General features: G+C 44.9%; 1 protein-coding gene across 4 annotated transcripts in view; it reads right to left on the bottom strand.

The window, feature by feature from the left end:
* Nucleotides 1-11,442, bottom strand: part of Frmd4b (FERM domain containing 4B) — a 246,277-nt gene that overhangs the window by 61,508 nt on the left and 173,327 nt on the right. For all 4 annotated transcript variants that reach the window (XM_005383804.2, XM_005383801.2, XM_005383803.2 and 1 more), the window contains 2 exons: nucleotides 6,356-6,412; nucleotides 5,407-5,429 (listed from right to left, as the gene is read on the bottom strand). In XM_005383804.2, coding sequence (XP_005383861.1) covers nucleotides 5,407-5,429; nucleotides 6,356-6,412 — 80 coding nt within the window. The remainder of the gene's footprint in view (nucleotides 1-5,406; nucleotides 5,430-6,355; nucleotides 6,413-11,442) is intronic.

Below are 11,442 nucleotides of genomic sequence, written 5' to 3'. Positions count from 1 at the left end.
GAGTGTGCTACCAAGCCTGGCTGGCTTTGTTTAACTTTAACCAAGTATCCCAGAGAGAAGTCCTTACCCAACTGTTTTTTGTTTTGTTTTTGTTGTTCACAGAAGGGATTTTTTTTTTTTTAATTCATTAAAGTCCCTGCCTAAAATCAGACAGACATTCAAGTTGTGTCAAGTTAGAGTTTTCTTTAGCTAGTAAGCAAGGACGCTTACAAGTTTGTGTTTCCTCTGAGATACAAGACAACTCCCAGCAGTGGTAAAGCACACAAAGTGTGGAGCCCCTCAAGGCCACTCTCCAGCTGTGCACCCCAGATAGGTTACTTAAGGGCTCCAAAGCTCAGTTTTCCTGCCTGGAAAATGGGGACAACCATAATGTCTGTGATCATAGGGTTGCTGTGAGAATTAAAGGTATGAACAACAATGACAATGATGATGATAATGTCACTGTTATTGATGGAATGTTAATTAAGATGAACTGAGGCCCACAGAGGGCAGGAAAGTTACCCACAGTTATCCATCCAGTGGCTGGGCCTGAATGCGAACCAACGGAGTCAAATTCTAAAGCTCCACCTTACTCTTACCTCTCAGCTGATGCAAGTATTCAGCACCTGGTTCCTAGGGCCTCCCTTCTTCCTTCCCTTCCTCCCTCCCTCCCTCCCTCCCTTCTGCCAACTTTCCTTCCTTCTTTTGCTGGACTGTGAATGGAACCTAGGGTCTTCACAGTGAGCTACAACCCTAGCCCATTTTTTATTTTGAGATATATCTCACAAAATCATTAAGGTGACAGGGCTAGGCTTAATTGTGTCATCCCCCTGCCTCAGCTTTCCAGCGCGCTGGGATGGCAGGCACGTGCCACCATGCCCAGCTGAGCTGGTGTTTTTCCTATCGTAACTCACTCTGAAGGCCCTGGAAATGAAAAATTTTACAGCCGTAAGTGTTCCAGGGGTATAAGAAAGAGGGACAAATTTCTTACAAGTCTTTGACTTTGTTTTCTCCCTTCATTCAGCTACCCTCAGGGCGTCCAGAGAAGTTCCTTTCTCATGGGAAAGAGCAGCATTTCGACAGCACAGCTGTAAATTGGGAATATTTCCTTCCCATTTGAAGGTGGGGGCGATGCACTCTCATTCTCCCCCAGCAGTGCACTGGAAACTGTAGTAACTCACTTTTCTCAGAAACAGAAGCACCCTAACTACAGTTACCTGGAAACTTCTAGGATCTTAAAACAAAAGCCTCTGCTTTCACAGAGTCACTTGCGGCTGGCCAGGCGGCTCCGTGATAAAGTCTCGCCTGCACCCCGGGTCAGCGTTCAGGAATTCTCCGTCTGTGCCTGTGGCATGTTACCCCAGGAGCTCCTTATCTTTGCAGGCTAAGGGCTGACTTGGAAATTCAGACTGTCAGCTGAAGAAAAAGGGATCCCCACGCCGCTATTTTAATTAACTTTCAGAGAGCAGGGTTTCCTACTGGTTATGATAATGCTGACTTTAAATACTCTGAAGGAAACACGCTAGGAGGCAGAATAAATAAAGGAGTCTGTCTGTCTGTCTGTCTCTCTCAGCTACAACTGTGGTCCTCCTGCCTCAGCCTCCCACACTGCTGAGATTACAGGTGTGCACCACCATGTTCAGCTTGGCTACTTTTTAAAAGCATCCTCGGCGTAGTGACCGAGTACCTGACTAGTACACACAAGACCCTGGGTTCAACCCTCAGCACTGCAAACACAAAACCACCATAAAGCCATCCTGGGAAGAAGAGTTTGAACAAAATGACAAAGGCAAAACAGCACAGGGTATGCAGAAGAGAAAGAGGAGAGAGGCACAGACAGATGTAAAAGAGCAGGAGCAGCAGGGTGTGGACCAAGCGCCCACGAATGCCAAGATGGGGTGTTGAAGGGCAGGCGTCCGGATGCAGTGAGAAACCAAGAGACTTCAGAAGTAAACAGCCGTGGTCAAATCTACGTCTTAGGGTGGCAGCAGGGGTTTTGCACAGGTTGGAGCATGCAGTGGAATCAGAATAGAACTAGGATGCTTTTAAAAACTAGCCAGGCTGGGCATGGTGGTGCACACCTGTAATCTCTGCACCGCGAGAGGCTGAACCAGGAGGATCAGAAGTTGGAGCTCAGCCTGGGCAGAGAGAGAAAGAGAGAGAGAGGGGGGGGGAGTATCTTGCTGATTTGCTTTGCGTCCTGGCTTCTTTTGCTTCTATAGGTCTGAGCTGTACAACCACGACTGTGTTAAATGAGAATGATAATTATCGCGGTGGGATTGGCTGAAACCGGGTGTGGACATTTTAAATAATGTCACCGTGAGCACTCGGGTGTCAGTGCTGACGATGTGCGCACATGCGCTTCCCGGGTCAGGCTGAGGGGAGGAAGGGCTGAGGAAGAGGGGCTGCAGGACGGGGGAAGAAGGCTGGGGAGCGGAGGGGCCCTAGAGAGGGGCCACGGGCGATGGTGATGGCCTTCGAGGGGAGATAGCCAGAGGATGGTCTGGAAGCTGTGACACCAGCAAGGCCGGCTCGGGAGAATCGGACACTGGGACAGGCCCGAGAGTGCTCCAGAGCCGTCCCCAGGCCTAGGTGTACAGTCACTGTTTTCACTGGAAGTCACACTGCCCTGGTCTACGAAGGTGTCTGGGGACGGATTTCACCGATGCTTCCAGCCCGTGAGAAAACTTCGAGATGTTCTCAGGTCAGGAGCTGCAGCAACCAATGGAAAAGTTTGACTGGGAATTGCCACCAAGTGGCCCAAGACAGAAGTCCGGGTCCCAAGCAGAAGCCAGCAGATGTCTATAGCTCTTTACATCCTCACGACCTAGACAGGTGCTCGCACATTTTAGGTCTGGGTAGATGCATATTGGATGAAGGTACGAGTTACCTTAGTAGCATCAACAGAGCACAAATTCCATTTCTGGTTTTTTGTTTTTTTTGGGGGGGGCCGGGGTTTTGCTCTCGATCTCTCTCTCTCTCTCTTTCTTTCTTAGTTTCTTTCTTTTTGTTTATGTTTTGGTATTAAGGACTGAACCCAGGGCCTTTGTGCTTAGCAACATCCTCAGCCCTTTTTATTTTTCTATTTTGAGACAGGATCTTGCTAAGTAGCTAAGTTGCCCGGGCTGGCTTTGAACTTGTAGTCCTTCTGCTTCAGCCTCCGGAGCAACTAGCATGACAGACCCGTGCTACTGCACCCAGCCAAAGCCACCATTTTGATTAATCCCAATTTACAGATGAGGAAACAGATTCGTAAAGGATGAATGGCTCCTGCAAAGTGATGTTGCTGGTTTGTGTGAGACCCTGTTCGATGCTCCTTCTATGGAGCATAGCCCTTAGTGCAGCTGGACAATTTCAACACGGTGTGTGACACTTCTTTGGCCTAGTGGCCCCTCAGCAAACCTCTAGAGAGCTGAAGTTAAAGAAGGGGACTGGATTGGGCTTGGCTGGAATTACTTCACTAAACTTGAAGTTCTAGGACTAAAATGTCCAGATTACTCCAAAAAGGAGCCCTGGAAGCTTTTCCCTGCCACAGGCAAGGGTTCTTCCCTACAGCTGCTCTAAATTAACCTTTCTCTTTCTCTCTTTTCCCTCAACATCTTCTTAAGCTTTTTCAGACCCACCCCAGTCTCAAAACTCTTTGAGAAGTGGTCAGGAGCCCAGACTGAATTCTGATTAGGATGAGAGGCATGGTAGGTAATGATGCTAAATTAATTATAATAATAATAGCCAAAGTGTAATAGGAATTTACTGAACTACACATACTGCTCTGGGCAATGTGCATACATCTAATTCCTAGGATAGTCCTATGGGGTTGGTCCCATTTTACTGATGAAGAAACTGAGGCTTAGGGTGTGAGGCCTCTGCTTGACTCTGAGGAATCAGGGGAGGAACAGTTAGCAATCCACAAATGCAGAGTTTGAGCTTTGGGGCCCAAAGCTGACCTCCAAATCACCGCATTCTCCTCACACTCCCCAGATTCCCAGGAACATGACTCCTCCGGCAAAGGTGACACCAGGATACAGCAGCTCCTGATGTTTCTAAATATATAGACATGGTTTATCCTTCCACCGCCTGTTGCTTTCTTTCCACTGTTTTTCAGTACTAAGGTCTTAACCCAGGCCCTTCACAGTGAGCTAACCCCAGCTTGTTATTTTTTATTTTGAGATAGGGTCTCCCTAAGTTGCAAAGTTGCCCAGCTTAGTTTGAACTTGCAATCCTTTTGCCTCAGCCTCCCAGAGTGCTGGGATTACAGGGGTGTGCCAGCACAAACAGCTTTTTTTTTTTTTTTTTTCTTTTAAAGACCTTAACTGGCTTTATTTTCAATTCTAGAATCAGGTAACACATCATTCCATAAAGTAAGTACTCTTATTTTCTTTCAATTTAAAAAATATTGGTATCTGTTGATTTTTATGAATCTTTCAAAGCATTTCATAACCTCAGGGGAACGTAGATAGAGAAATGGATATACAGATGTAGACACAGATACAGATATAGACACAGATATATAAGGAGAAGGGGTGGCGAGTGGGCCACGGGGTGCTAAGGGGCAACCTTGACCGCTTTACCAAACTGAATGGGAGAGGAGGACAGCCTTAGGGGTTTCTAAAGGGTTATTCAGTGGCCGGAAGTTGTCAAGCTAGCAAGGCATTATTTTATCAGTCCGTTAAGGAGCACATTGTTCAGAGACCTGGCTGGGAATGAGTACTAGGTGATCTGTAAATAATCTACGGGTAAAGTTTACCAGGAGTGGAACATTAACACAATAGAAGCCAGGCTTTCCATGGGTCACTGGCCTGGGAGCTGTTTCTAATCAGAGGCCTCCGGTCCACCTTAAAGGACTTCAACTACTCCACCCCCATCTAGTACATTTAAGGCACAGAATGGAGCAGGTAGAGGGTGAACTCAAACACAAGGAAGCCGATGTGGCCCTTAGGCAGTTAAAACCCGAAAGTGTCTCAGCAACAATACAACTGTTAGGTCAAGTGTAGGAAGGGTGAGGCCCCTTCCAGGCAGCTGCAAAAGAAAGCCCCTATTAATCCCTTAACTAAGCAGCTGATGGAGTTAATCTTTTTGCGATACTTACAACTCTAGATGCACGACCATTCCAAGTTTTGTTTAAAAAAATCAACATAAGCTACTGAAACTTTTTATAGATCTCTTCATCTTGCTAACAGCTGATAGCAAACAGAACTTTGGAAAGCTTCTGGTTACAATTCACTGTCGATATGGCTAGAAAAACTGTAAGAAAGGTTGTTCTTAGATTCATTCCCAGAAAGAACGGGTCTCTACTGGAAGAGGGAAGAGATCTTAGTCAGGCTGGGATCTACTTTCTTTTGATTTTGCAACCATTGTTATTTAAAGTAACACAAACAATGATGCGGCTAGAGTTATTTTGCATAGTAATCTCAGAAAAGAAATCATTACCTGGTGTAATCTCCCTTGGCTTCCTGAAAGAAAAAAAAAACAAAGACAGATGATCAGTATGTATTTATGCTAAGCTAAATGAATTATTCGCTCTGGGTTATTTTCCCATCAAATCCCCAAGTTTATTTATTTATTTATTTACTTTTTTGTTTGGTTTTTTTCCGGTACCGGGAACCGAACTCACGACCTTGCGCATGCCAGGCAGGCGCTTTTGCCGCTGAGCTAAATCCCCAGCCCCTAGTCCCCAAGTTTAGTGTTAAAGAGTGAATGTAGGGAACACTTTCCCTGTGGCCAAGGACCAGAATGCGGCATTGGTAAGAAAATACTAGTGTCCATAAAATAGTTCTTATTTTTAACAAAAGAGACAAATGTATACATACATGAAAAATACAGATCATTATTTTCCCTTTACATTTCTCAGATCACGTGATCAGTGCTTTTCCACTCAAGTGGCACATTTGGTACAGTGGCTGCTGACCTTCCATCAACAGACACGATTTGTTTTCATTTTACTTTTCAAACTAGTGCAGAAACAGACCGTTTTTTTTGCTGCTAGTTCCTTTACGAATTAAGGAGGTCTTACACAAGCGCAAAGAGATATATACAAAAATTACTAAATTTAAATGAAAATTACAGCTGTTCTAACAACTGCTGCTTCCCAAATTCAAGTAACTCAGAGCTCTTTTCCAGGAATATGATCTTAACTCTCCTCCCCCACCCCGGCCAGCGGTCTACATTTCATCTTGCTTGGCGATACCACAATATCACAATATACAGCACATGCACATAAAGCTCTATTAAAGCAGAAGACAGTGGCTCACATTTTTCACTAGCAAACCATTTAAAAATCCATCACACGCTGGCCGGGGCAAAAGTTTCAGAGTTGCAGGCAGTTCACAAAAACACCAAACAAGAGGGAGCTGGCCAGAGGCACTTGGTGAATTCTTACCTGCAGGACAAGGGCTGCTAACTTGAAGATGGTCTCGCTGTCCACTTCGATTTGACCCTGTTGGGGGAGAAGGAAAACGTCACTGAACACAGGGCTGTCTTGGGCGGGAGCAAACGGCTGTGGAGTGCGCGAAGCTGTCACAGCTTGGCACCTTCAGTTTACGATCAAATGCAGCTCATACCATTGCAGGGGAAGTGTGTGTGTGTGTGTGTGTGTGTGTGTGTGTGTGCGCGCGTGCGCGCGCGTTTAAACTGTGGGGAAGTCTGTTTAGAGAGCAGTATTTAGAAAGAAACACAAAGGACTCAGGCTGAAAATTCAGACAACTGCTAAATGAACACTTCTTTACCTCTGCACATTCATTCTCCAGCGCCAGATTGTCCTAGATTCATTCATTACAGGTCTTCCTGAGATAATGTTTTTCCCATGTCTCAGCACGGTGACTTCCGTACACAGACACAACGAGTATTATTAAAGCATAAATTCACTTCTGTGTCCATGACGTGTTATTGAGTTAATATTTGTTCATTATAGATAAAATAGGAAGACTTAAAGATTAGTCACAGGGCTGGGGATACAGCCCAGGGGCACAGTGCCTGCCTGGCAAATGTAAGGTCCTGAGTTTGATTCCTGGTACCAAAAAAGAAAAAAAAAATCAGTCACAGCAAATGCTTAGAAAATTATAATTCTGATGCTTTCTACTAAATTCTGATGAACTCTAATTTATCATTTTCTCATCATTTTGTTTTTTCAATTTGCAGAATCCCCAAGAAAAAAATCGCAATCCTGGTCCTTGGTTAATAAGAATGTGGTTTCGATAGCCTGGCGGGGAGGCATAGCTGACTGAGATGAGTGTCACCTCTGTCAGTGATACATGCAACTTTACCTGTAGCTCTAAACGCAGTAATGTAGGTGTGTAATTACCACATTATGTACCGTTACAACTATACTTCATTATATAGGGATGTGGGGGCAGTATCAAACCCAGAGCCCTAACGCTGAGCTACATCTCCAAACCTTTACTTTTATTTTGAATTTTTGAGACAGGGCCTCCTAAGTTTATAAATTGACCAGATCGGGCTCAAACTTGTGAGCCTCCTGCCTCAGCCTCTCAGAGTGCTAAGGTTATTGGCTTGTGCCACCACATCTGGCTTGGGATTCTTATTTTTAAAATAATTGTTTTTTGGTGGTATGTGAGCTTCTAAGACTTACACATACAAAAACAATTCCACTAAGCTCCTCTCCTTGCGTAAATCCAGTATAATCTGTTCTTGAAAACACAGAGACCTTAAGCACATGAAATTCCTGGGCCTGGAAACTGCCCTGTTCTCTCTCTTTCTCCCTTGAACCTGTTGAATCTGAGCGGGAACATTTCCGGGTTATTCCAAGTGCATCAAGGCAGGTAAATAAGCGGTTTAAATACAGGTGCAGTAGGGAGGTTCACAGAGGTAGCTATCGTCAGCAAGGGCTTCTGTAAGGATTAAGCTTATTTCTGGAGTTCTAAGTGATTTGATTAGGGTTCTCAAAAAAACTCACTAATCATCATCATTTTTATACAAACCATAAAATAAAATAAACAGAGAAGCCCAGGGCACTACAGTGCTAGCAGGGATAATTACGCATGTTTCCCTGATCTTACAAAATGAAAACAAATTAATTTCATCCCGCAGCACACAGGCCTCCCTTCTGAAACCTGAGGTGAGGAACTGCTTCACAGTTTTTTCTTTCCAAAGTGGTCAGACCCCAGCCTTGGAATTCAAAGCTCGCCTATCATCTCTGGGAACAGATTATCCAATCACGGAGGAGCCGGGCTGACGGTGGGCTTCAAGGGCTTCCTATCTGTCCAGCAAGAGACAGAGGGTTTCTAATCTGGTGAAAGATGACGAAGCGCTTCATCCAACAGGTGAGGTGGGTGTCGATCAGGTGAAATTTTAGAGAGGTTAAATCCCTGAAATTCAAAGAAAAAGACACTCATGGTGTAGGAGAGGGCGGGGAGCGGAACTCAAAAGCATCTCTGAGTTTCAGATCAGAATTCAAAACTTAAACTCAAACTTGTCTTTACAAGTTAAAGAAGAGAAAAAGGGCATTATTTGGGGGGTATTTAAAAGTGAAAACTAAAGACGAAGAAGCTAACTGGAAAACTACTCCCAACTTCTTTGACACCCAGTGACCCCCTTCCCTCCTCAGAGCCCTAGATGAGTCAGTTGAAGAATATTCTAGATGCCAACTTTTCAGTTTAGTAAATGGAAGTTTAGCAGACAGATAAAAAGACTGAAAGCAGATTATCTTCAAGAAGCTGCCAACCAATTCTCCACCTTGGGAAGTGCTTTAAATATTAAAAAGGCTGACATGAACGCGTGACCCATGAAGAGTATCAGGCTCAGAGGCTCCAAAAGTGTGGGTGCAAATCCCCAACTCACCCTCGGCCCAAACGCAGCCTGGCAGGGGAGGGTGGAGGTGGGGTGAAGGAGAGGGGTCTCAGAATCTCACGCCAGGGAGAAAAGAGAATGGATAGTACAGCAATGTCCCACATTTTTTTTTTCCTCCCTGGTTCTGGGGATCAAATCCAGGGCCTTTGTAGTGTGCTACATTGCCATCCCTTTTGTATTTTTTTATTTTGACACAGGCCTTTGCTAAATTGCTAAATTGCTAAATTGCTCAAGCTGGGCTCAAACATGCAATCCTCTCGCTTCAGCCTTCCAGACTAATGGGATTACAGGTATGTGCCACCCGGCCCGGCCCTCACATTTTTACCTAACCTTCCAAGTAGTGAGCATTGTTCTAGAAATCTAAGAGAGCAAATTCTGAATCCTAATACTAACTGCCAGTATTACTGGACTTGTTCACAAAATAATGCATCAATGCATTTCCCTGATTCTCAGCAATTACATTTGGTGAAATTTAATGAAGATGTATAAAGAGCTCTAGAAGTTCATGCCTGAAGGGTAAATGTTCCTCAGGAACTGCAGACTGCCCAGGGTAGATTTCTTTTACTTCCAACCATGGCAACGGAGGTAACCTTATAGATGCCAGGCAAGCTGATACCTGAGAGAGGATCTCCTCCAAGAGCGATGTAACGAGATCCTATAGTGGGCTTACAGGACTATCAGGATGAAGAAAGAGGAGGAGAAAAGCGAGAGAGATGAGGTGGGTGGAGGCACGGAGGTCAGACGCAGCAGCATAGGTCCCAGGGCTGCACCTGCACAGCTAATTGAGCTGCGTTACGAACTCAATCACCAGGTCACTGGGCGCAGGCTCCGTGCTGGACATCTCGCGTTTGTCCTTGTTTTGTCAGCTTAGTTGACCAAGACACCATGCTGATGAAGTGAACTGTAAGTGCTGGTTCCCAAGGAAGAGAACTGAACAAAAATAAAGTTCTAGACCTGAAAGGAAACCTAGTGAAAATATGATCTGATGACGTTACAGGTGACAGCACTGAGCACCAAGGGCAGTAAGTATACCGTCTTCTCCCCTAGTGTGCGGGACACCAGACTTCCGGTTCAGGGTGCTTTCCATTCTACTATGTTCTAGTTTTAAAATTTTTAAATTTTTCATTACATGTTTGCCATACACAATGATTGCATTCATTATGGGGAGCTGGTATATGTATATTCTACTATGCCCTAGTTAACCTCCTATGACTCCAGGGCAATCTTTTACCAAGAATTTTCCAAAATGTGCTTTTGGTAAAAAACAACAGCCAGGAAGACTGTGGAAAAATGACCCCAAATGGTTTACACATGATACGCAGTGCCGGCAAGAGTGCAGTGCCATCGGGCGTGGTGGCACATGCCTGAGATCCCAGCACTCGGGAGGCTGTAGCAGGAGGATTGCCATGAGTTTGAGGCCAGCCTGGGCTGCACAGTGAATTCAAGGCCAGTCAAAACTACACAGCAAGACCTTGTCTCAAAACAAACAAAACACCTAAACAACAGCAGCAATAACAACAACAAAGGTGGAGTGTTCTTTGGTGATCAAATCCATGGCATCAACTCTACACTATAATCTTCAATAAATAAAAACTTTAATTAAATTTTGATTAGAAATCTGACAATATTTCCATAATCGCAATGTATCTCTCCATATGTCACTTATTAATTACAAAGGGGAAAATGGAAGCTCTCTCTGGAGAATCTGTTAGACAGCACCTTGACCAGGTACTGAGGGGGGACTCTAAAGATACAGCAGCACCGTGTGTGTTCAGATGGGGTGCACTGACAGCGACACACACTCACCCCTACAAAGCGCTGTGCTGCTAAACGCAAACGCTCCACAGCTGGACAGCTGGGTGGAGCGGGCTCTGATTGACAGCACTTTTTGGTTTCCATGGTATAAAATACTCCCACCATGGCTGATTCCAAGCCACCAATGTAACTTCACAGAGCAGGGCGCTGGAAGGAGAAGTGACAGCTCTCACAGAGCTGGCACAAGCTGTCCCCAGCACAACACCATGTCATAGTTCTGTCAAAAACAAATCACTAGCCAGGTGTGGTGGCATATGCCTGTAATTCTAGAATTCAGGAGGCTGAGGCAGGAGGCCTGCCATGAGTTTGAAGCGAGCCTGGGCTACAAAGTGGGTTCAAGGCTGGGCTGAACTACAAAGAAAAATGTCTCAAAAAGCCAAAAGCCAAACCAAACTGTCACTCTATCTCATTAGAAGGAACCATGGTACAAAGCCAGACTGCGAGATACGCTACCAAACATCTGGCCCACACTTTTTAAAAATGCCGATGTGACGAAGGCCACAGTAAAGAGCTATGGGGTCATCACAGCTGAATGCAGTGTGTTATCCCCCGAGTCGAGCAGCAGCTGACTCATGTAATAGGCGACAGTATGGGCTCAATGTTAAATATTCTGCCTGTGATGTAATGATGTGGGTCTGCGAGGGATGATCTTAGGAAATATACAGTGAGTACTTACGGGGCAAACTGTGATAATTTCCATAACTCACTCTCAGACAGTTCAGAGTTCCACAGATGAGGGGAGAAAGAATAAATGTGTCTGTTAAAAACTAATGAATTTGGTTTGATAGACATATTGGCATTTTTGTACCATTCTTATAACTACTCTAAAAGTTTAAGGTTATCTCT

Source organism: Chinchilla lanigera, unplaced genomic scaffold (genome assembly GCF_000276665.1).
Source record: "Chinchilla lanigera isolate Chin_1 unplaced genomic scaffold, ChiLan1.0 scaffold00020, whole genome shotgun sequence".
Lineage (NCBI taxonomy): Eukaryota > Metazoa > Chordata > Mammalia > Rodentia > Chinchillidae > Chinchilla > Chinchilla lanigera.
Note: the sequence above shows the minus strand (reverse complement) of the source record. Positions and strands in the feature narration are given on the sequence as shown.